Source organism: Mauremys mutica, chromosome 1, assembly GCF_020497125.1.
Source record: "Mauremys mutica isolate MM-2020 ecotype Southern chromosome 1, ASM2049712v1, whole genome shotgun sequence".
Taxonomy (NCBI): domain Eukaryota; kingdom Metazoa; phylum Chordata; order Testudines; family Geoemydidae; genus Mauremys; species Mauremys mutica.
This window is the reverse complement of record NC_059072.1, coordinates 221,540,061-221,562,968: the sequence shown is the minus strand read 5'-3', so window position 1 is coordinate 221,562,968 and position 22,908 is coordinate 221,540,061. Positions and strand designations below refer to the sequence as shown.

Below are 22,908 nucleotides of genomic sequence, written 5' to 3'. Positions count from 1 at the left end.
GATCGAACTCCCCCCCCTAGTGTAGACCAGGCCTAAGGCAGCTAGGAAGGGAGATATTCGCCCTGTGAAAGTGGGTCAGTCCTCTGTACGTACACATAGGATTAATTCTTGCTTTGAAATTTCAGCTTTCTTTCTTGTCCCCTGCGCCATCTCTAGGCATCACTTCCCTTTCTGCTTGCATTCAAGTTGGTTCGTCCAATTTTGCACAACATCAGGGCCGCCGGGGGGGGGGGGGAAGTGGGGCAATTTGCCCCAGGCCCCAGGCCCCGCAGGGGCCCCCACGAGCATATAGTGTTCTATAGTATTGCAACTTTTTTTTATGGAAGGGGCCCCTGAAATTGTTTTGCCCCAGGCTCCCTGAATCCTCTGAGCAGCCCTGCACAACATTTCTCTAGCCTCCCTCACTGTACAGCATCTTGTGATAATTTGTTTGAAGGATGTTATGCATTAGCACATTGAATTGTATGGTAGGGTAAAAAGCTAATTACAAAGAAAGGATTTTCCATAGTGCGCGAGAATATTGATCCTTCCGGGGTGGTTTCCTGCCTCTGATGGTGGCTGATAGGATGTTTGAAAGGAGGCAACAAAACAAACAAACCGATAATGCCCTTGGCCAATTGCATGACACTGAATACTAGAGAAAAAAATGTTCTCCTTGACCTTTGCAGCAATCTGTGTATTGTTTGAAGCATAAGATTTTATTACCCCACTTAAGCATGTGGAACAATAAATTTTATTATCAGTCATAAAACTACCCAGCCAGTTTTAAAATTCAAGCTAAATATTTAACTCCAAGATCTCCTGTGACAATGAATAAATTGCTGGACAGGCTCTGCACTGTGTGAATAAATATTTTCTTTTCTTTCTTTTAAATGTCCTTGTCATTTAATTTCATTGAATGACCATCAGCTCTCATATATTTTTTAAAACAACCAAATCCATCAACATGATTGAGCTTGTCCTTTTTAACTGACTATGAAATATTATTTTCTGCTACACAGGTGGCACAAAGAGAGTGGAAACTGCTCGGATCCCCTCTTCTAGGGACTTCCTTGTATGAGGGAGTCTCTAGTGGGTTTAAAGCCACAACTCCAGCATAGAGGCTGTGTCTGGGTCAGGGAGGGGCTATGGCTGGAGTGTACTGCACTTCAGCTGTCTTCAGGTGTCTTCAGGTTGCTTGGGGAATGTTGCCAGCTGGTGTAGGTTAGAGCAGTCATCAAGGTGATCTAACATGGACTGCGGGTGGAGACTCAGGAAACTCTAACCAGTTCCTTGGCAACTCCCTTTCCCCTTCCCCCACTGCATTGATCAGATCTTGCTCAAGAAGAAAAGTTGGGCCTATATCTTCAGAAAGGCCATTGGTTTGGTTTGTACCTGTGGCTGCATGTTTGTCAATAGGACATACCCTTATCTTACCCCTTTAGCTCAAGTGTTAGAGGTCTGTGCTGAAGATCCCAAGGTGATGAATACCCAGAAAAGGGGGCGCTAGTAGAGCTGAGATCCTGTAGAAAGTTCTGATGTTCAACATTTGCTTTTGTCCTGAGTCAGAATGAAAAAATGAAGTATCAACATTTTTCTATTAATGAAAAGTTCCAAAAAATGTTTCATTTGGGAAAGGCTGAAATATTTCACTTCAGCATCGCTGATAAAAAATAAAATGTTGACATTTCTGAATCAAAATGTTTCATTCTGGTTTGTTGAACGGACCATAAATGCTTCATTTTTGAGTCAATTTCAGCCTTAAACTATGTTTCCCTGTTGTGATGCATTGTCTTGGGGGTGTTGTACCTCAGATTATCTCCTATGGGCCAGGTTCCCTGGCCAGACTACATCTCCCACAGTAGTGTAGTTGATGGTAAACTTGGGTAAACAGAGTAGACCCACTTCTCATAGGCTAGTTTGCCCATTTTCTTTTTTTACCACTACACCACTGATCTCCCATCATGCACCTGTAGTTATGGGACTTTTATGATGTATCATGCTCAGTCAAAGGGTAGACTGTATTGCATCATGAGAAATGTAGTCTGGCCAGGGAGCTCAGCCCATGGGAGAAACATGAGCCCAAACTACAGCTTCCATAAAACAATGTGTCACAATTAGGAAAATGCAGTTTAATGTTGAACTGGCTCCAAACAAAGAGCCTTGGCTTTCAACAATCCCAAATATTCAGAATCAGGTGAAACCAACCCAAAAGGAAACATTTCCATTTTGTTTTCCTAATAGAAAATCAAAATGGCAGCTTAATTGACATTCTCCTGTGGAAAATGTCAATTTTGTGCAAAATGAGTTTTCCTTTGAAAAATAATTCCAACAAAAATTCCCAACCCGCTCTACCTGCTACAGAGATCAAATTGAAAAATTCTGCTACTTTATGTTGTTTTCTTGACGTTTATAAATCTGCTTTCATTGTAATGTAACTCTCCCCTCCCCTCCCCTTTGTATGCAAAAAGTAGTTTTGGTTTATATGGCAACAACTCGCAAAACTGGATCAAAATGGTGTGGTTGTTTGTTTGTTTAAGCGCTGAGTAAAATCCAGCTCTCCTGTTAAATCGTTTTTAAACATGAGGTAAAAAGTTTAATTTTCACTTGCTTTTCCCCATTTTTGGTTCCTTTAGGGGTGAAGTCTATGGTAGTTTTCCACTTTAATAGGACCATGATTTGGTCCGAAATGTATCCATTGCTCTCCCCCGCCCCTAACTTCACACAGAGGGGTAAATGCGGAGTGCAGTACATATGCCTCTCTTGCTCATAGGTTAAACTGTTTCTCTCAAAGCCTCGCAAAAGTGACTATCGCTGACATTTCAGGTGGTGTGTGGGACGTGCTGTCTGGTGCTGGGGTGTGCGTGAAGAAGAGAGTGAAATTCTGCAGCTTGGAACTTGCACGGTAAGTGTTAACGCTGTGTGCCTTAGGGAGCTCCGTCTTTCCGTGTGTCTTGTGGAGCAGGGACATCTTTACTGTATGTCTTTAACAGCACCTAGCAAATAAATAACACAACAGTAGGGGGGACACGGACACAAGCGTATGGGTGTCCGTGTGGAACTTCCCTGCCGACAGGATGTTGCTACCGCACAAGGCAAGAGTGTAAATTGTAACACGCGTTACTGTGTGTGGGCACCGCTCAAGAGGACTTCGCCACCCAGAGTCGTTTCCTTGAGGGATCTTTCACTGGCGCCTCATTCTGCAGCAGTGTTTGAACGGAGAGAGAAAGAGCTGGCTAGTGGGACTGTCAAGCATTTAGCCAATCGAAAGGCGCTTGGGCTGAAACTGACATTTGGCAGCAAGCCTCAGCGCCTTACTGGAAAAGCGAAGAAGTAGAAGGGCTTTGTAACTCAGCCATTCCCCCGCCTCTGGGGAGCGGGGACACTGAAAAGGAAGCAACCCCTCAGGGAGGAGACAAGTCTTAACAGAAGCTCAAGAAATGGAGAACGGGACCGATCCTGTATGCAAGGCAAATGAGCCTCCCTTCTCTCGCAACATTATCGGAAGTAAGTTTTGCTGCTGCTTTAAAAACTCTGTGTGTGTGTGCGCGCGCGGGGAGGGGGATTTTCCAGGAAGATTTCTTAGTTGAAAACGTGTCTGGACTGAAAGCCCTGTTTCCTCGTTGCAGACTATGTGCGTCTAAATACCCGGGCACTAGTTTTCCGTTTCATTTTAGTGATATGTAGTATGTGGAAGCTGGGTTAGCGTTTGAAAGGGATTCCAATAACTAAAAAGGCTAAAAAATGAACCACTGTTAAAGTGTGTGATAATTATTAATATTTGGAGGTAATTTTTTTAGTACTAAAGTAGTTCACCAGAGTAACAGAAATGTAATGGCCAAGCTAAATATAATCTATGCTGTATTGTAATTTTGATGCTATAAAAGTAAAACATTAAGGGCTTGATCCTGCAGACATTTATTACAAGACCAAGTGCTTATACTGTGGTGGGTTACATAGGAACGGCCGTACTGGGTCAGAGCAAAGATCCATCTAGCCCAGTATCCTGTCTTCCAACAGTGGCCAGTGCCAGGTGACCAAGAGGGAATGAACAGAACAGATAATGATCAAGTGATCCATCCCCTGTCACTCATTCCTAGCCATAGGCGGCAGGTTTGTATAATTTTTGGTGGTGCCCAAAATGGTGGTCATACCCCCCCCGCTCTCGCCCTGTAAGCCGATATAAAATGAAGCTACAACCCGTCAGCACCACAAGATTACAAGGGTCAATTAAAAGTGGAAAGTCAGAAGCAACACTTGCCTGCTTCAATATACGGTATTAAATTTTGTTGCACCTGTTGTGACAAAGTGGGAATGTTCTTAATGTTTTCTCTGAATACTGTGTGGGTGCCTCAGTTTCCCCTGCAAGGTGGCAACTGAAGGTGTTGGGGACAAAGAGATCAGGTGGCCTCCTTGTCCGGAAGAGACACAGAGGCCAGAGGAGGGAGTGTCAGTTTGGAGCTGGCTGGGGAAATGGGGAGAGGCCCAGAACTTGGGTCTGGGCTCCCCACCCCCCAAGATGGACCTGACTGAGGGGTCCTGTTTTCTGTACCTACAAGCTCTGTTTTAGACTGTATCCCTGTCATCTAATAAACCTTCTGTTTTTACCGGCTGGCTGAGAGTCACATCTGACTGCAGAGTTGGGGTGCAGGGACCTCTGGTTGCCCCAGGACCTGCCTGGGCAGACTCGCTGCGGAAAGCGCACGGTGTGGAAGGGCATGCTGAATGCTCCGAGGTCAGACCCAGGTAGGTGTAAGCTTCTTGCCCTGGAGACAGTATGCTCAGAGACAGGGGCGGCTCTACCTTTTTGGCCGCCCCAAGCAGTCATGCGTGGGAGGCGCCCCGGAGCCGCGGGAGCAGCGGACCTCCCGCGGGCATGACTGCGGAGGGTCCGCTGGTCACGCGGCTCGGCTGGACCTCCCGCAGCTGCGGACGGTTCGCAGGTCCGGCGGCTCTGCTTCAGCTGCCGCAGGCATGCCTGCGGGAGGTCCAGCCGAGCCGCGGGACCAGCGAACCGTCCGCAGTCATGCCTGCGGCAGGTCCGGTCATCCCGGGGCTCCGGTGGACCTCCCGCAGGCATGACTGCGGCAGGTCCGCCGGCCCAGCCTGCCGCCCCCCCGGGAAAGGGCCGCCCCACGTGTGTGCTTGCCGTGCTGGGGTCTGGAGCCGGCCCTGCTCAGAGAGAGGAAGCTCCCCCAGAGTCCTGACTGGCTTTGTATGGAGTAGTTCCAAAGCATCCCAGCATCCCCTTCCACGCCATGCACTTCCCGGAAGTCCGCACAGGCACTGACACTCCCTCCTCTGGCCTTTGTCTCTTTTCCAGGAATTAGGAGGCCACCTGATCTCTTTGTTCTCCAACACCTTCAGTTGGCAGCTTGCAGGAGAGTGGCCCAGGCCATCAGTAGCCCAGAGACAGGGTTTCAGCCATTCTCTGTGCAGACGGCATCACACTGGCACTCTAGGGCTCTACAACAATCATACCCCCTTATCCCACCATCTAGATCCTTGAGAAATGCATAGGGGAAACTGAGGCACCCACACAGTATTCAGAGAAAACATTAAGAACATTCCCACTTTGTAACACCTGTATACGACTAGTTATATACTTTAAAGGGGTGTAAAATAATCAAGTATTGTGCTAAACACAATGATACTCTGACCTCCAAATTTAAGTTGCACGTTTTTCCCCTCAGGTGAGGGCTTTGGGGTGGGGCTGGGGATGAGGGGTTCACAGTGCAGGATGGTGCTCAGGGTTGGGGTGCTGGGGGGGCAGGCTCTGGGGTGGGGCAGGACTGGGGATAAGGAACTTGGGATGCAGACAGGCTGCCCCAGGGCTATGGCCAGAGAGGACTCCCCCCCCACCCTGTTACTGGCAGCAGCAAGCTCCAGGGGAGGGACCCCTCCCTTCCTCCCCCTCAGCACACTCACTCTGCACCACAGTCACTGCACATGCTCCTAGGGACTCTCTCAGGTCCAGAAAGCCCACTCGCCTCCCCTATGGTGGGTAGTGGGTGTCACAGAGTCACCGGGCGATGCTCTGGAACTGCTCCCCACCAAGCCAGTCAGGACTTTGGGGAGCCTCCTCTCCCTTGGAGCAGACTTTTTCAGGGCAAGAAGCTCACACGGCTTCACCTCCTGGGTCTCTCCTTGGAGCATTCAGCATCCTCTGCCCCTCCGTGCCCTTCCCACAGTGAGCCCGCCCTGGCAGGGTCCTGGGGAAGCCACAGGGTCCTGCACCCCCACTTTGCAGTCACACGTGACTCTCAGCCAGCCAGTAAAACAGAGGTTTATTCGATGACAGGAACATGGTCTAAAACAGAGCTTGTAGGTACAGTGAACCAGACCCCTCGGCCAGGTCCATTGTGGGGGCAGTGAGCCAGACCCCCCCTGTCTGCACTTCACTCCTCGTCCCCAGCCAGCTCCAGACTCCCAAACCCCCTCCAGTCTCCCCTCCTCTCTGCTCAGTTCCTTTCCCGGGCCAGAAGGTCACCTGACCTCTTTGTCTGCAAACACCTTCAGCTGGCACCTTTGCAGAGGAGGGGCCCAGGCCATCAGTTGCTAGGAGACAGTGTCAGGCATTTAGGTGCACTGGCCCTTTGCTCTGTAGCAATCACACACCCTGATCCACCACCTAGATACTTAAGAACTGCATAGGGGACACTGAGGCACCAACACAGTATTCAGAGAAAACATTAAGAACATTCCCAGTTCATCACACCGGGGCGGGGGGGGTTGCCATCATGTGTGGCCTCCCCACCCCTGCTGCTGCCCCTGGGTGCCGGGGGAGGGGGAGAGAGCTCCCAAGCACCTGTGTGCCTCCTTCCTCCTCCTCTCTCCCTCTTCCCCTCCCCCGGTGATCCAAGAGGCTGCCGGCTGCTGATCTCTACAGCCTTAGGCAGAAGCAGCACAAACAAAGGAGAGAGGCACTGACTGTTTTCTTTCAGGCAGGGAAGCTCCGAGGCGGGGCAGGGGAGAAACCCAGCTCCAAATATTGGTGGAGCAGAGCCCTCAGCCTTGAATATTCCTGGTGCTTAAGCACCTCGAGCCCATATAAGATGCTGCCCCTGTTCCCAGCTTCTGGCAAACAGAGGCTAGGGTCACCATAGAATCATAGAATATCAGGGTTGGAAGGGACCTCAGGACCAACCCCAACTAAATCATCCCAGCCAGGGCTTTGTCAATCCTGACTTTAAAAACCTCTAAGGAAGGGGATTCCACTATCTCCCTAGTTAACCCATTCCAGTGCTTCACCACCCTCCTAGTGAAATAGTGTTTCCTAATATCCAACCTAGGCCTTCCCCACAGCAACTTGAGACCATTGCTCCTTGTTCCGTCATCTGCTACCACTGAGAACAGCCGAGCTCCATCCTCTTTGGAACCCCCCTTCAGGTAGTTGAAGGTTGCTATCAAATCCCCCCTCACTCTTCTCTTCTGCAGACTAAATAATAACCGCAGTTCCTTCAGCCTCACCTCGTAAGTCATGTGCCCCAGCCCCCTGATCATTTCCGTTGCCCTCCAATTTGTCCACATTCTTTCTCGGGGGGCAAAACTGGATGCATCACTCCAGATGTGGCCTCACCAGTGCTGAATAGAGGGGAATAATCACTTCCCTCGATCTGCTGGCAGTGCTCCTACTTATAAATCCCAATATGCCATTAGCCTTCTTGGCAACAAGGGCACATCCAGCTTCTCATCCGCTGTAATCCCCAGGTCCTTTTCTGCAGAACTGCTGCTTAGCCAGTCATAGACTCATAGACTTTAAGGTCAGAAGGGATCATTATGATCATCTAGTCTGACCTCCTGCACAATGCAGGCCACAGAATCTCACCCACCCACTTCAATAACAAACCTCTAACCTATTTCTGAGTTACTGAAGTCCTCAAATTGTGGTTTGAAGACCTCAAGCTGCAGAGAATCCTCCAGCAAGTGACCCGTGCCCCATACTGCAGAGGAAGGTGAAAAACCTCCAGGGAGCCAGCCTAAAGACAAACACTTAAAGACAATGTAACCTGTTTTGTGGTGCTTTAGCTTAAGTCAGAAAGGAATTGATTTAATTGATACAAGCCAGTTTTAAAATGGGTTAAGAGGCTCCAAACGAGTATCTTGCAACAGTTTAACTAAAGTGGTTTTAAATCTGAGTTCATTTTGACCAGTGCAATTTACTATGTACACAAAGGCTGAGTTTTGATAGTGAGTATAAAACTATGGGATTTATACCATGTCAGCACAATAGCTTTGAAGCCACAGCAGCCCAGGCAGTAGCACAAGCTTGTCCTGCCCACCCAGCACCCTGGGTACATATTCAAGTAGCCACCAGCCGTGCTCCCATGGCTTCACTGCTGTTGTCACTTGAGCTAGCTAGATGAAAGCTAACTTGGGCATGGGAGTACAGACACTATTTCCAACTCTTGCGGTAGTATCACGAGTCTCGTGATAGTTGGCATTTTTTGTATTGCCCCATCTCTGGAATCGTGTGACAGCGAGACTCTCACCTTTCATTAAAAAAAAGGAAATTTCTTGCATAATAGTTGTAGAGGAACGTGTAAAAGCATGCGTCCTAAAGTCTTCAAAACTAGAAAGCAAATAAAATCAACCCTCCATTTATTATTTTTTTAAATTCCTTGATTTTTAAGTCAAGCTCATGAGTTTTTGTTTCCTGACTCCTGAGTTTTGCATGCTTGGGATTGGCAACATTAACTCCTGTTCCACAGTGCACTGGGGTCACTATAAAACCTGAGATGGATGGATCCAGGGAAGAGGTGCTTGTATTTCATTTCTTTGTTGTCCAAATCCCACTCAGGAATCTGGAGGTGATGTTCCTGCACACTGGGTACTGTATGACATGTCATGTACCTTTTAGTAGACGGGCTCTGAATCTTCATCTCTTGTCTAGTACTCTAATTTGAATCATCGTCTTGGAGGGTCTGTAACACGGCTTCTGTGGTCATGGCTCAGCTGCCAAGATAGTATCCTAAACATAGCCTAGAAGAGGGGCAGCCTTGACACAGGGCAAGGGGAAGTGGGTGCCTTGTGTGCTGGTTGTAGTGGGGGACTGAGTGAGGCTGTCAGTCCAGCTGGCCTGGGGGAACTAGAGCTGGAGGGGAAAGCTGCTCTCACTAACATTCTGCTATTTATGTTATTCTTGTAAAAAGATAAGACAAAAATGACACGAAAGTGCCATTGAACGTGTGACTTGGAGGGATGTGGGAGTGAAGTGTGAGGGTTTTCAGAGTACGTCTACATTTAAGCTGGGAGGTGTGATTCCCAGTTCATGTAGATGTAGCCATGCTAGCTCTGCTCAAGCTAGCACCTAAAAGAAGCAGTGTGTCCAGGATGACATGGGTGGCCACTTAAGCTAGTGCAATCCTGCCTGGCTCCTGGATACGTCCCTAGCTGGCTAGCCCAGCCTGCTGAAGACGCACTGCTAGTTTTAGGTGCTAGCTTGAGCAAAGCTAGTGCGGGTATGTCTGTGTGAGCTGGGAACCACACCTCCTAACTCATATGTAGCCATGCCCTAAGCGTGCTAACAAAAGGCCCTTGCTGCTAATAAAATTTGACTGCTAGTCTATGATAGAGGACTACTAAGATGAGCAGTTTGCTGAATAAAGGCCACCATCTTGATAAACTGTATTTTCTTATTATTTTTTTCAACATACAACATAACCCAATAGTGAGCACACCTTAAATCATGTCAGTGTGGTTACACATAGTCCAGCATCGGATTATCCCCCCCACTGAACTGGCACTGCATTAGAAAGAGGATAGTTCTAGAGTGTGTGAAGGCAGTGAGCCAGGATGTTAGGGCTGGCAAAAGAAAACACGCCTTATTTCTTCCTCCTGGAGGATCGCAGGGTCTGAGGAGACTGCAGACTCAGGGTTGGTCTATGCTAGAAAATGATATTGACCCAACTACGTCCCTCAGGGGTGTTAAAAATCCACACTCCTGAGCAACATAGTTAAGCCAAGTGAAGTCCCAATGTAGACAGCGCTAGGTTGATGGAAGAATTCTTCCATGGAATTAGCTACCAGCTCTGGGGCAGGTGGATTACCTGTGCTGACAGGAGAACCCCTCCCGTCGGCTTAGGTAGCATCTGCAGGGAAGCACTACAGCAGCTCTGCCACTGTAGCATTTCAGGTGTGGACACACCCTCAGCTAAATTACCCAGCTACCTTAAGAACGTACAAGTCAGTGCATGGCTCTTCACAACACAGATGACCTCTGCCAGGATCAGGGGCGGCTCTATATTTTTTGCCACCCCAGGCACGGCAGTCAGGCCTGCGGGGGGTCCGCTGGTCATGCGGATTCGGCGATTCTGTGCTGCTCCCGCGCCTTCGGCGTAACTGCCGCCGAATTGCCGCCAAAGCCGCAGGACCGGCGAACCTCCCGCAGCCGTGCCGCCGAAGCCTGCCTGACTGCCGCCCCCTGTGGCTTGCCGCCCCAGGCACAAGCTTGCTGCGCTGGTGCCTGGAGCCGCCCCTGGCCCGGATGTTGCAATGGTGACCAGTTCCAGAATGGAATCATCAGTGTGTTTGGAGTAAGGATTTAAAACTGAAAACTGTGGAAGCCGTTACTACAGTCAGAGCAATGAATTGAGAAAGTAAAGAATCTTTTCCTACTGCCCATTGTTGTGCCCATTATGAAGCGCTCGGACACAAGGTTCTTAGGGTTCAGAAAAAGCAGAGATATTTATGTAGATAATGAGAACATCCACAGGACTGAAATGTTTGCTTTAACACGGGATGGGAACCCTCGTATGTCAGGACAGAAGACTAACTGATGGGGTTAGAAAGACACTTCCTCTTTGGGCAGTTTATTCCACAGTTGTCTAGTGTGTAGTTTCTGCTCCTGAAGCATGTGGTACTAGCCGCTGTCAGAGAGAGAGGAGCAGAAGTTAGATGGGCCACCACTTCGGTCTGGCATAGCATTTCCCGTCTCTTCTGAAGACAGCTGAAATATTTCCTGTAAAAAAACAGCGTCTTGGATTTCATGGTATTGTTTACAGCTGTTGTCTCTGGATTCCCTTACTTATTCATTACTCACACTTAATCTCCTAGTCATGTACACAGTGAGTGACTGTAGGCTGCTATGCTGTTTCACCAGCCAGGAAAGGGAAGCAAATGCCCAGGCCAAGTCCTTGTTAAGGTCCTTTCATCAGATCATGGTTTATCATGTATAACAAAGGATAAACAACTCAACAGAAATGCTGGACACAATCCACAGCCAGGACTTACCTGTGTTCCTATCTTCAGCTTCCTTACACACCCTGCACAGCCATTTGATAAAAAGGGATCCCTTAACCCTTTCTAGGGTGCTGCTTGACCTGTTCCCAGTGGTCATTCTGCAAACTTGCAATGATGCAGATGACTGCATGAAACAGAGTGACGAATGAAAGATGGAATTATGTTTTAGTTCTGTCCTGCATAAACCAGACTGTACACCGCATACAGTGGGCCTGCACACTGATATTTTTGTCAAACTCCAGGACAACCGGGAATCCCGCTTTTGTAGACTGCGGCAACGACTGTGTTTGAAAGCACAAGCTGATGGGTTTTTAAAAAAAATGTACCTACATTTATTAATCATTTATGCAGTGGTATAACTGTGCATTAGGCTGTATAGATCAAAGAAAAAGCAAGGCCCTTGCCCGAAGGATCTTACCTCTAATCTTACACAAAATGTGTTCAGTGATGATAATAGGGGGATAGGGGAGACAAAGGCTACAGAGACAAGATGCTCTGGTAAGCTATAAATGCTGCTTGATGAGTCCAATGTTTAAAAATAAAATTTTGATGAAAGCCAGATCAGGTTTGTTCCAATGGTTCTTTCTTTTTCGTACGTGTACGCAGTGCCTAGCTAAATGGGGATCAGTGACTGGGACCTACAAGCGCAAAATATTTGCAGTACAAATAAAGAACAATAAGTGAGACCAGACTGATTTCAGGTTAGGAACAGGCGTTTCACACTGCTCTACTAAAGGCCAAGGAGGAAGTGGAATTGTTTATGGTGTTTAATGGGAAGAGGAAAACTCAGGCTGAATGTCAGGAAAATTGCCTAACGAGATAAAATAGAGTGTGAAATTCTGAGCCAGAGATTCAGTGGCAGATGCACTCAGGCAACCTTCTAAGTAAATTGCTGTGCAGCAGGGCAACGTAACTGACTAGTTTAACAGATCTGGCTTGGATCAACCAAGCCTGAGACTCAGGGGCCTCCCAATGGCTAGAAATTTATATACAGTTGAACCCTGTTATGTCGCCGGCCTAGGGGTTTGCCAAAAAGCGTCGAGATAACCGATGATCGAGATAAACCCCTATCCACCCCCCCACCCCTGAACTCCCCTGCCCTCTCTCCAACACCCCCTCCCTGCCCCCTTACCGCAGTGCCTGCACGTGGCTGGATCCGGCGAAGCGGGACGGGGACCCGGAGCCGGGCAGCCAAAGAAGCGGGACCCGGTAAGCGGGCTGGGCGGCAGGCGAAGCGGGACCGGGTAAGCGGGGCCGGGCGACAGGTGAAGCGGGGACCGGGTAAGCGGGGCCGGGCGGGCGGGCGGCAGGCGAAGCGGGGACCGGGTAAGCGGGGCCGGGCGGCCGGGCGGGGACCGGGGAAGCGGGGCCGGGCGGGCGGGCGGCGAAGCGGGGACCGGCGAAGCGGAGCTGGGCGGGCGGGCGGCAGGCGAAGCGGGGACCAGGTATGCGGGGCCGGGCGGGGCCGGGCAGGGACCAGGTATGAGGGGCCGGGCGGGCGGCGAAGCGGAGCCGGGCGGACGGGCGGGCGGTGAAGCGGGGACCGGCGAAGCGGAGCCGGGCGGACGGGCGGTGAAGCGGGGACCGGCGAAGCGGAGCCGGGCGGACGGGCGGTGAAGCGGGGACCGGCGAAGCGGAGCCGGGCGGGGGGGCGGCAGGCGAAGCGGGGACCAGGTATGCGGGGCCGGGCGGGGCCGGGCAGGGACCGGGTATGCGGGGCCGGGCGGCTGGGGACACGGTGGGTCGGGGACGCGGGGAGCCGGGCGGCTGGGGACGCGGGGAGCGGGCGGCTGGGGAACCGCGCGGCTGGAGAGCCGGGGAGCGGGCGGCTGGGGACACGTTGGGTTGGGGACGCGGGGAGCCGGGCTCGAGATATTAGGGTTCGGCGAATCGGATGAGAAACCCATAAGACAAAGAGGGAGTTTGGCGGTTCCACTTGTAAAACGTCGACTTAATAGGATTGGCAAGTTAACCGAGGTCGAGATAAATGGGTTCGACTGTACATAAATTCCAGTGTATGAAGCTTAATAAAGCCTTTGTCCATTGTTATATTTTGACACACAAGGAGTTATGGGGCAAGAAAGACAGTTTTTGTTTTACTGAATCAAGGTGAATGTTCCCTGCCGAAAGGTCAGGCTATCTCATATGCTGTAAAACCAGCAAAAGCAGGAGTTTCACAAATTGGTGTTTGGTGCAAAAACATTCAAACACTGTAAACTAATTACTGAGTGCTTCCTATCCATGGCAAACAGTTTTGCTGCTGCCTCACAGACCAGAAAACAAGGCTAGATGTTACCTACCAATGGAGAAACCACAGATAGTCAGTCAGCAAACTTCTGAGGAGAGCTGCAGCTCCCTTTAACACGTGTGGGGAATTGTGGCTGCTCAGCACCCATCTAGAGTGGGTCCTGTGTAAAGGGAAGTGAGACTTTGCTAACTGTTATGGGGAGTGTTAGCTGTTTTCCAGTTGCACTAAATAATGCACTGGTGTCATTCGACTGACTTCAGTGCTGTTCCAACTGAGTTACAGGCGTCACATGAGAAAAGACTCAAGCTCCTAGTGTCCGAATCTAATAATGTCCTAGGCTTGAAGAAAAAATCTTGGCAGCTTTTGAATATACAGTCCAGAAATGAATATGAGACACTGTGCTGTCCAGCACATCTCACTCCCTGCAGTAGTAAAGAGGCAGAGTGAGAGAATCAGTCCTTTGCCAAGTGCTGCTAACCAATCAGCCCTCGTTGAAGGCCTGACAATGGGCTCCTGGGCTTGATGAAACTGGTTGCCATGATGCTGGCTTTACTGCCTCTCGCCCCTGGGGAGGGGGAAGGACGTGATGCCAGCATGGTCACTCCTTACTGCCTGCTTGGAGCCAGGATGGTGTTTGGATCATAGAATGGAAGGGAGACAACTACTGAGAGAGAAAGTGAAGCAATCCTGATAAACGTCACCTCGCTCCCTTGACCCAAATCCTAAATTTTGATCCCAGTCACATTGGGGTAGATTCAAAGTATTTCCACTTAAGTCTACAGCCCAATCTACACAAGAAAGTAAAGGCACTTTTTTTTTTCAGCTGAGCTATCTTAAAATGACAGGGAAGTCCCCTTAGCACTTGTGTAGACACCATTTAACACCTTCTCAAACATTCTCTAGCCTAGAGCAAAGCAGTACCAGTGAGCCTTGATAGATGAATGGGTTCCTATTTGAATGGGATGTGGTGTCATTGAATTTTTTCACCTATCTCAGGCAGCACCTGTCTTTGAGAGAGTATATCTCTTAGGCCAGGGCTACATATGTTGACTCAAGTTCGTTGGCAAACAGTTGCCAGAGTTAGTGCTTTGCTTGTGTGCATGCATACTTGGCACTTTGTGTTGGCAGTGCATGTACTCACCAGGAGTGCTTGAGTCAATGCAGAGTGCAGTGCACTATGGTTAGGTATCCCATTGTGCAACTTGACCCTGTCCAGCGCACTGTGTTTTTGGAAATTTTGGCAATGCATGATGGGACTGAAACAAGTCGTGTAGGGTGACTGGGAATATGGGGTCAACTTCCGAGTTTGCAACTATCTCCATCCCATAATGTTATCAGTATCCCATCATTTTTGTGCCTTTTTTTCAAAATCCCACAAACCCGCACAGGCCTCCTTGCTATCTGTCATCTCTGACAGAAGCAAGGAGCCTGCACAGCTCTGCACTGTTGTCATGAGCATTGCAAGCACAGGGTACACGATCCTGGAGCGTTTGCAGAGCTGCAGGAAGAATTGAATGAGTGGGCAACATAACAATTTCTTGGAGGACAGAGTGCTGTGGAACATAGGAAGAGCCATTTCAAAGTTGTTGCTGGCATTCATGGAGCAGCTGCACATGGTGGAGCACCACTTCTCCGCCTGAGAAACAAGCACTGAGTGGTGGGATTGCATCATAATGCGGGTATGGGATGATGAGCAGTGGCGGCAGAACTTTCAGATGCTCAAAGCCACATTCCTGGATCTGTGTGCTGAGCTTGCCCCAGCCCTCCTTTGCAGGGACACCCAAAATGAGAGCTGCACTTTAGTCCTGTTTTCAAGTAACTCCATTCTGAGGAGTGCTTTGTTCTCCTCTATCAGCTCATAGAGAGAGCAACTTGAGGATAGCTAACTGTGAAACTATGGTCAGAACTTCCTATTTAGTCAGATAAATCCTGTGCTTTCCTATCTGTAGGTGAACTTACTTTGAAAACTATCAAGACCTCTTAAACTGGTTTTAGCTGCTGCATCTTCACTTTTAAACATTTCAATTAAGTATCTTTATAGCAGGAAACTTGTATATTGGATACAAAATACTGTTTTTAAGATTCTTAATGTAAAGAAATTCCTTGGAAAGTTTAGGTTTACTTTTAAAGCCTTTTGTCTCTGCTATTTGTACAACTTGTGTTATATTAAACCGTATATAATAAACTATATACAAGCAGGCATTAGGTAAAACCAAATAAATAAAATGTTGCTGGAATATTAGCCTCTAACCAATTAAGAACCATTAACGCAACCATATGCATGTCTGCTTTTGCCTTCTCCCATCCTTTGGCACCGATCCAGGTTTTCTTGTTTTCTGAAATAAACTGTGCACTCTTTTATTTAAAAAATGATTAAAATTGTGATTATGAAATTGTGAAGGAAAGAGCACCAGTGAGAGAGAGACATGCCCATCGTGTAAGTGTTTTCTCAACTTGGCAGCCAAGCCTGCATCACACATTGCTTAGTCCAGTCTTTCTGAAGCAGTGACTGACAATTGTGGCTAACTTCTGAGACATGTTCGCTAGAGATTGTCTTCCTTTTTATTTGTGAATTGAGCAGAATTTGAACTCGGATCTCTTCAGGTGAGAAGTGTATTGAACTGCTTATCAGCTGCTACTAAATGACTTTCTGTATCCATTTGCTCTCCTTGTCCCCTGGGCATCCCTCCTCTAACTGAGGTAAAAGCAAGATCTTCCTTAAAAGAATTTGCTAAATCTTAGTTGTGCTATTTTTATCATCAGAGCAAAAAAATAAGTAAACTCTGATAAATAAAAAGCCATATTGTGTATCGCGGTGAGCTTAAAGTGTCACTGAATTATTGCATGTAATTTAGTAGTTTGTAATATATATATATTTAGAGGCTATTGGAATTAAACATCAGTGACCTGTTCTGACAGTGATTCTGTTCTGAACTAAGGGAAGCTGGAAGAGAATACACTATTTATAAAAGTCTGCTGTATTCAACAATTAGTCATTTTGGTACAACTGCTGCTGAGAGGCAGCTGTGCTGCAGTGGTGCAGTCCTTACTGTAAAAGGCAAAGATGGGATTGTTTCAGTAAAGTAGTCACTGTATGGTTCTGTTATGTAGGGGTTTGTGCTGAGAGGTGCCTGCAATGTGGGATAAAATTATTTCTGGGAACTCAGGGCCATACTCTGTGTTTTATAGTGTAAAGGTGCAGGAAGTATTTACCCTTGAACTGAGTTATCACAGGGCTGGGCTACACTACCGTGGGGGATCGATCTAAGTTCCGCAACTTCAGCTACATGAATAACATAGTTGAAGTCAACGTATTTAGATCTACTTACCACAGTGTCTTCACTGCGGTGTGTCAATGGTTTACTATTTCATTGCTATGGTGCTTTTGGATTGTGTAGAAGCAACTTACAATAATTATTTCAGACATCTGCTTAGCATTCTTTGAAGTGTATAGAAGTTCTTTTTCAGTTTCATTTGAACTCCAGCTGTCTGTACCAAAGTCTATAATCAATCTGAATTAAGTTGTCCTTCTTCCCTTAATATATATCTTATTAAGTTCTGCACTGGTCTCTTAGTGAATCTTAAAAGCTAATTCATGTAGAATTGCCATTTTCTGCTAATTCGTTTGTCAGCTTTCCAAAACCCAACTAAAATCTGATCAGAGCACCATAGGAGCCATTCCTCCTTATCTGGCTCAGGTGGTCAGCAGGTGGAGAGGGGGAGACCTGAAGGCTGCAGTGGCAGCAGCTGAAGATGACACACACAGAGGTACCATTGTCAGCATATTCACTGCAGAATGAGAAACTGAAGATGCTGAACTCACTCCCCTTGCTCCCCACAAGTTTTAAGCACGACCTTCTCACTTCTGCTTGGGATTGCTTGTGCACGGCACCAGTCACAGCACCAGCCATGGTGAGTATTGCCCCCCAGGGGCAGGGGAAATGAGGAGGAATTGCTTGGTCGTATGATTCTAGTAGTATAGGGCAAGTATAGGAATACTGGCACCATTTTCCACAGGCAGTGGTGATTTTAGCTGATGTCTCATTCCTGAAGGTCTCAAAGGCTGCTGCTGGTGTCCCGAAGCCGCCCAGGCCTGTACGCTGCTAGCCTGTGTACTGCAATGGGGTTTGCTGAAGTTATGGCTGAGTGGTGTGGGAGTGTCCTACTGTGGAGAAGAAATAAAGCAGCCCTCCCTAAAAACCATGGGCAAAGGATTGCAGAATAACTCCATGAAAGTTTCATCAAGATCTTTCAGGAGGATTTAAGGGACATCCCTGTTTGTCCATAAACAAACTGCTCTGCATGCCATCCTCCCCACACTTCACCCCTGCCTAACTGTAAAGGGGTCTGAAAAGCAGAGTTGTGTCACTGCCTCTTCTAGCACAAGTAAATTGATGAAAAGTCAAAAGAAGTGTCCTGCTACTCTGGGGGGCCGTGCCTGTCATTGAAAACTTATCTACACGCTTACCTGAGGTTCCTTCCCCTGTATCGTGCTTGCCCTTGCTCTACTGGTGGGACTGGCTAGACTGCAGTGGAGTTAAAAATGGATCCTGGCTCACTGCGCAGCTGGATCCCCCGTCACCTGTCCCCCATACTCCTCCTCCTCCTTGTCCTCTTCCACCAGCTCCTCCTCCTCCCTGCTGTTCATGGAAGGGGCTTATGATTCGGGCTTCTTGGAGGTATCCACAAAGTGCTGTGGGGTGGGGTAGTGGGGTCTCTGCCGAGGATAGGCATGCAGCTCTTTGTAAAAGCGGCAGGTCTGAGGTTTGGCACCAGATCGCTGGCCTCTCTGGTCTTCTTGTATACTGGCCACAGCTTGTTGGCTTTCACGTGGCCCTGCTGCTGGTCCCTGGTGTAGCCCTTCTCCTGCATCACCCCAGCAATCTGCTCGCATATGTCGGCGTTTCTATGGCTGGATTGGATCTGTGCCTTCACAGCCTCTTTTCCCACAGACCAATATCTCCCGTCTATGGCAGGCAGGGGCGCATCTGGAGCGTGCAGCCAGCGGGGTCAGCTGGGCAGTTGCACAGGGCAATGGAGAGCTGCTGGGTGTGCTTGCCAAGCTGGACAATCAGGAAAAGGAATTTAAAAAATGTGTGGGGTTTTAAAGGGAGAGGAGGGCTTTTGGGCTCTGTGACCCCTGGGCAGTGGAACTGTCACTGTGGGTTATTGTGGGACAGCTGCTGGAGGGTCGACACAAGTAATGCAGTATCTACACTTACCCTGTATTGACCTAAATACATTCACTGTGACTCTACGCTGCTCAGGGAGGTGGTGTTACTATCTCAGCATAGTGGCGGGAGACACATGAGTGTAGACACATGCACAACTAGGTTGACGTAAAGTGCCTTTTTGTTGACCTAACCAAGTAGTATAGACCGGGCCTTACACTGAGCCAGAGGTAAATATTAATGTCAATACCCAGTGCCGAGAAGGAGAAACACAATGATAATTTAACCTGGTCAGAAAGAGGCAGTTGTATCCCAGCCCCTGGGAATCTATGATTAATGCATTTCTTGTGCAGATAAAACTCCCACACAGACCCATGGGAATTTTGAATGCCCAAGGCATGCAGGAATAGCCCCTTAAACTCATTGTTAAGGTAAGGAACTAATACTGAATAAAAACAGCTTTGCTTATGGGCCAGCTGGAGTGAGTAAATCTCCTAGAATATTTGATGTTATTTATTTAGATTCATACAAGAGTACTTGTCCTAGAATCTTGTCCCAACATGCATTTCTGATCCTTCCTTCATGAGAACCAGCATGGATTAATCCTCAAGGAATGTCTCTATTGCAGGCATGTCAAAGTCTGTGTTCAGGAATCTTAAGGGGATTTTTGCAGATATCACACAAAAACAGAGATACATTCTTTCTACTGTGATAAACTCAGGACAAACGGCTGTGGAGGGAGACGGGGTGGGTAAAAAGCAGTTCTGGAAGGTTTGAAGGCCCTCCTCCCTTTCAAACTGGGGCTGGGTGACTACAGGTCAATCAGGTTCAGCTGAGAAGGGGTTACCAGAGATCAGTCAGGATCAGCTGAGAGGGAGTTACAGCTGATTCCAACTAAGGGCTGCCTGAGATTTTTTTTTAACTCTTCCCCTGGTGGAGGGAAGGGGAGAAGAGAAGGACAGGGCTGTCCTTAGGATGTATGGGGCCCTAAACACTACACTTTGCTGCTGGAGCTACCTGTGTATGCACTAAAATGAATATGAAGCCTGAGGCCCAGATCCTGCAAAGACTTGCTCATGAGCTTAACCTGACGCACTGTGAGGCATCCCATTGAAGTCAATGTAAGTGCGTCAAGTTAAGAAAGCCTTTGCAGGAGTGGGACCTCAAACTTCTTTCTGAGGCACTTTCTTACATTGAACATGTTACACTCCTAAAATAAAATGTCTTTTCTTTTTTTGCAGGCCTTGATCTAACAGGTATATTTCTCTTTGCCATCTTGACTGTAATGACACTAATAGCCAACCTGGTGTTTGTAGAGGAAGTGTTCTATATCTACAGGAAAACCCCCTCCTCTAAAAGGACGATTTTTATTTGGATAAATGCAGCAGCTCCGGTAAGAGGGGGGAGAAAGAAATTCAACTGAATATCGAAAAGACCCTTTCTCTAAAGATGCTGTAGTTAATGCACAAACCTCTTTTTATCTCTGCCCCTCTGACACCCTCCTGTCTTTCTGTCTAGGTGATAGCTACTACATCATGCATCGGGATGTGGATTCCTCGCTCAACAATGTTTACAGATTTCACTGCAGCAGTGTATGTATTCTTGTTTCTCTGAACCCTGAATTTCCCACCTTTAAACAGCCTCTAGCACTAGGTAAACATAGTCATTTTGTAAATTTAATAATGGATTTTTAGTTTGAGATGAAATCTCTTGGCAGCTGTTTTAGTGGGGAGGGAGGAAAATAAAAAAATGAATTCCCAGTATTACAGCCCCCTTAGTGTGGGAACTGCAGAATGAAAGAAAATAATTGATCCCTTTGATTGGCAGCAGCGTTGAAGTAGTAGAGTCATTCCTGTATCTCTCTCAATGCCAGGTAGAATGAGACTCTGACCTATGACTTTTCACTGTGCTTTTATTAATGATACACTGTATGGGCCTTTTATTAATGATGGCAAGTGAACCTTCAATGCGTATATCAGTGAGAAAATGTTCCATACATGTCCTGATAAAAGCTTTGTGTGAGGGTTTGACAGCTCTGACATGTAAAGGGGAGGATGAAGAATTGTGGTCTCTGCTTCCTAGAGGTAATGGTGCAACCCTCTAATTTTAAGGCAGAGGCTGAAAGGTTGAAGGCTACAATGTGGGATTTTCAAAGCTGTCTAAGTGATTTAGGAGCACAAGTTCCATTGGTAAGTCAATGGGATTTGTGCTCCTAAATCACATAAATGTTTTTGCAAATCTCCCCTTTAACTCCTCGTGACTTCTGGATGCATTAACTAAGAGTCTGAGATGGAATAAAACAAGATGGAGCAATGCTAATTAGTTAAGTTGTTTTTATTTGGATGGTAAATGCAAATTCTCACTGGCTTAATCTGTGTCTGAGATAAAACCATGCAAGTCTCTGTCATATTATTAGATTCCCAACTTTGTCTAACTGTAGAAGTATGCGTGATGCTAAAAATACATATAAAAAGAAAACAAAATCATAAGAATGGCGATACTTGTTGTGATGAAGTGGGAATGTTCTTAATGTTTTTTCTGAATACTGTGTGGGTGCCTCAGTTTCCCCTATGCATTTCTTAATATCTAGGTGGTGGGATAAGGGTAAGAAGACCAGTGTGATGCTCAGGGCTGGCTCCAGCGTTTTTGCCGCCCCAAGCGGTGGGGGGGGGGAAAAAAAGCCGCGATCGGCGGCACTTCGGCGGCAGCTCTCCTGCCACTGCTTCATTCTTCAGTGGCAATTCGGCGGAAGGTCCTTCCCTCCGAGAGGGACTGAGGGACCCGCTGCCAAATTGCCGCCGCCGAGCCAGACGTGCCGCCCCTTTCCGTTGGCCACCCCAAGCACCTGCTTGCTGAGCTGGTGCCTGGAGCCGGCCCTGGTGATGCTGTCTGCACAGAGAATGACCGACACCCTGTCTCCTGGCAACTGATGGCCTGGGCCCCTCCCCTGCAAGTGCCAACTGCAGGTGTTGGAGAACAAAGAGATCAGGTGGCCTCCTGGCCTGGGGAAGAGACAAAGGCCAGGGGATGGGCTGGAGGGGGTTTCAGTTTGGAGCTGGCTGGGAAAATGGAGGGAGACCCAAGGCCGGGGTCTAGGCTCCCTGCCCCCCCAAGATGGACCTGACTGAGGGGGTCCTGTTGTCTGTACCTACAAGTTCTGTTTTGGACTGTGTTCCTGTCGTCTAATAAACCTTCTGTTTTACTGGCTGGCTGAGAGTCACGGTGAATCTCAGGAAGTGGGGGGTGCAAGGCCCTGACTCCCCCACACTCTGTGACATGGGTCAGAGCAAAGGTCCATCTAGCCCAGTATCCTGTCTTCTGACAGTGGCCAATGCCAGGTGCCCCAGAGGGAATGAACAGAACAGGTAGTCATCAAGTGATCCATCCCCTGATACTCATTCCCAGCTTCTGGCAACAGAGACTAGGGACAGCATCCCTGCCCATCAAATCAAATGCCAATCATAGGCTAGCATAGTCTAATGCAGTGCTTCTCAAAACTGGTCCGCTGCTTGTTCAGGGAAAGCCCCTGGCGGGCCGGGCTGGGCCGGTTTGTTTACCTGTCGTGTCCACAGGTTCGGCCGATCACGGCTCCCACTGGCCGTGGTTCGCTGCTCCAGGCCAATGGGGGCTGCAGGAAGCAACGTTGGGAGCCGTGATCAGCTGAACCTGTGGATGTGGCAGGTAAACAAACCGGCCCGGCCCGCCAGGGGCTTTCCCTGAACAAGCGGCGGACCAGCTTTGAGAACCACTGGTCTAATGGATAGAGCACTAGGGTGGTAGCCAGGAGCTCCTGCATTCTGATGCTGACTCTCCCATCTACATGCTACGTGGTCTTAGTTAGTTGCTCTGTCTCGATTTCCTTCTCTGTAAAATGAAATTAATGCTTAACTCAGCCTGCCCTTATAAAGTAATGTTTCTGTGCAGTTAGCGCTAAATATTACTATTAATGACGTTCGGAAATGTCAGCACTGTAAATTCCTGTAGTGGGATGGTTTACAAAGAGCACATGCACTTTGTGTATGTTTAACCTGATATTTTTTCTCTTGTAGTTTTTTTGCCATTGTGATCCACAAGTTCATGCTGATGATGATTAAAGAGTGTGGAGGTCAAAAGTTATTTCTCAGGAGATTTGCAAATGATCGTTTCAAGATCAGCACAGGTCCTTGCTGTTGCTGTTGCCTTTGCCTCCCTTACGTACACATCACTCGGTGAGTTTCGCTTTAGAGCTCCCCAGCTAGAGTACTGGTGTCAGAAACCAGCAACTTAGCA

General features: G+C 48.1%; 1 protein-coding gene across 3 annotated transcripts in view; it reads left to right on the top strand.

Annotated features, from left to right (window-relative positions):
* Positions 1 to 2,747: 2,747 nt before the first annotated feature.
* Positions 2,748 to 22,908, top strand: part of LOC123366437 (organic solute transporter subunit alpha-like) — a 33,279-nt gene continuing 13,118 nt past the window's right edge. The window contains exons 1-4 of one of the 3 annotated variants that reach the window (XM_045009930.1): positions 2,748 to 2,884; positions 19,881 to 20,032; positions 20,158 to 20,231; positions 22,689 to 22,847. In XM_045009930.1, the coding sequence (XP_044865865.1) occupies positions 19,925 to 20,032; positions 20,158 to 20,231; positions 22,689 to 22,847 (341 nt within the window). In that variant the 5' untranslated portion in view covers positions 2,748 to 2,884; positions 19,881 to 19,924. Of the gene's footprint in view, positions 2,885 to 3,057; positions 3,487 to 19,625; positions 19,761 to 19,880; positions 20,033 to 20,157; positions 20,232 to 22,688; positions 22,848 to 22,908 lie in introns of those variants that run through there. The other 2 variants (XM_045009916.1, XM_045009925.1) reach the window with 2 other exon arrangements.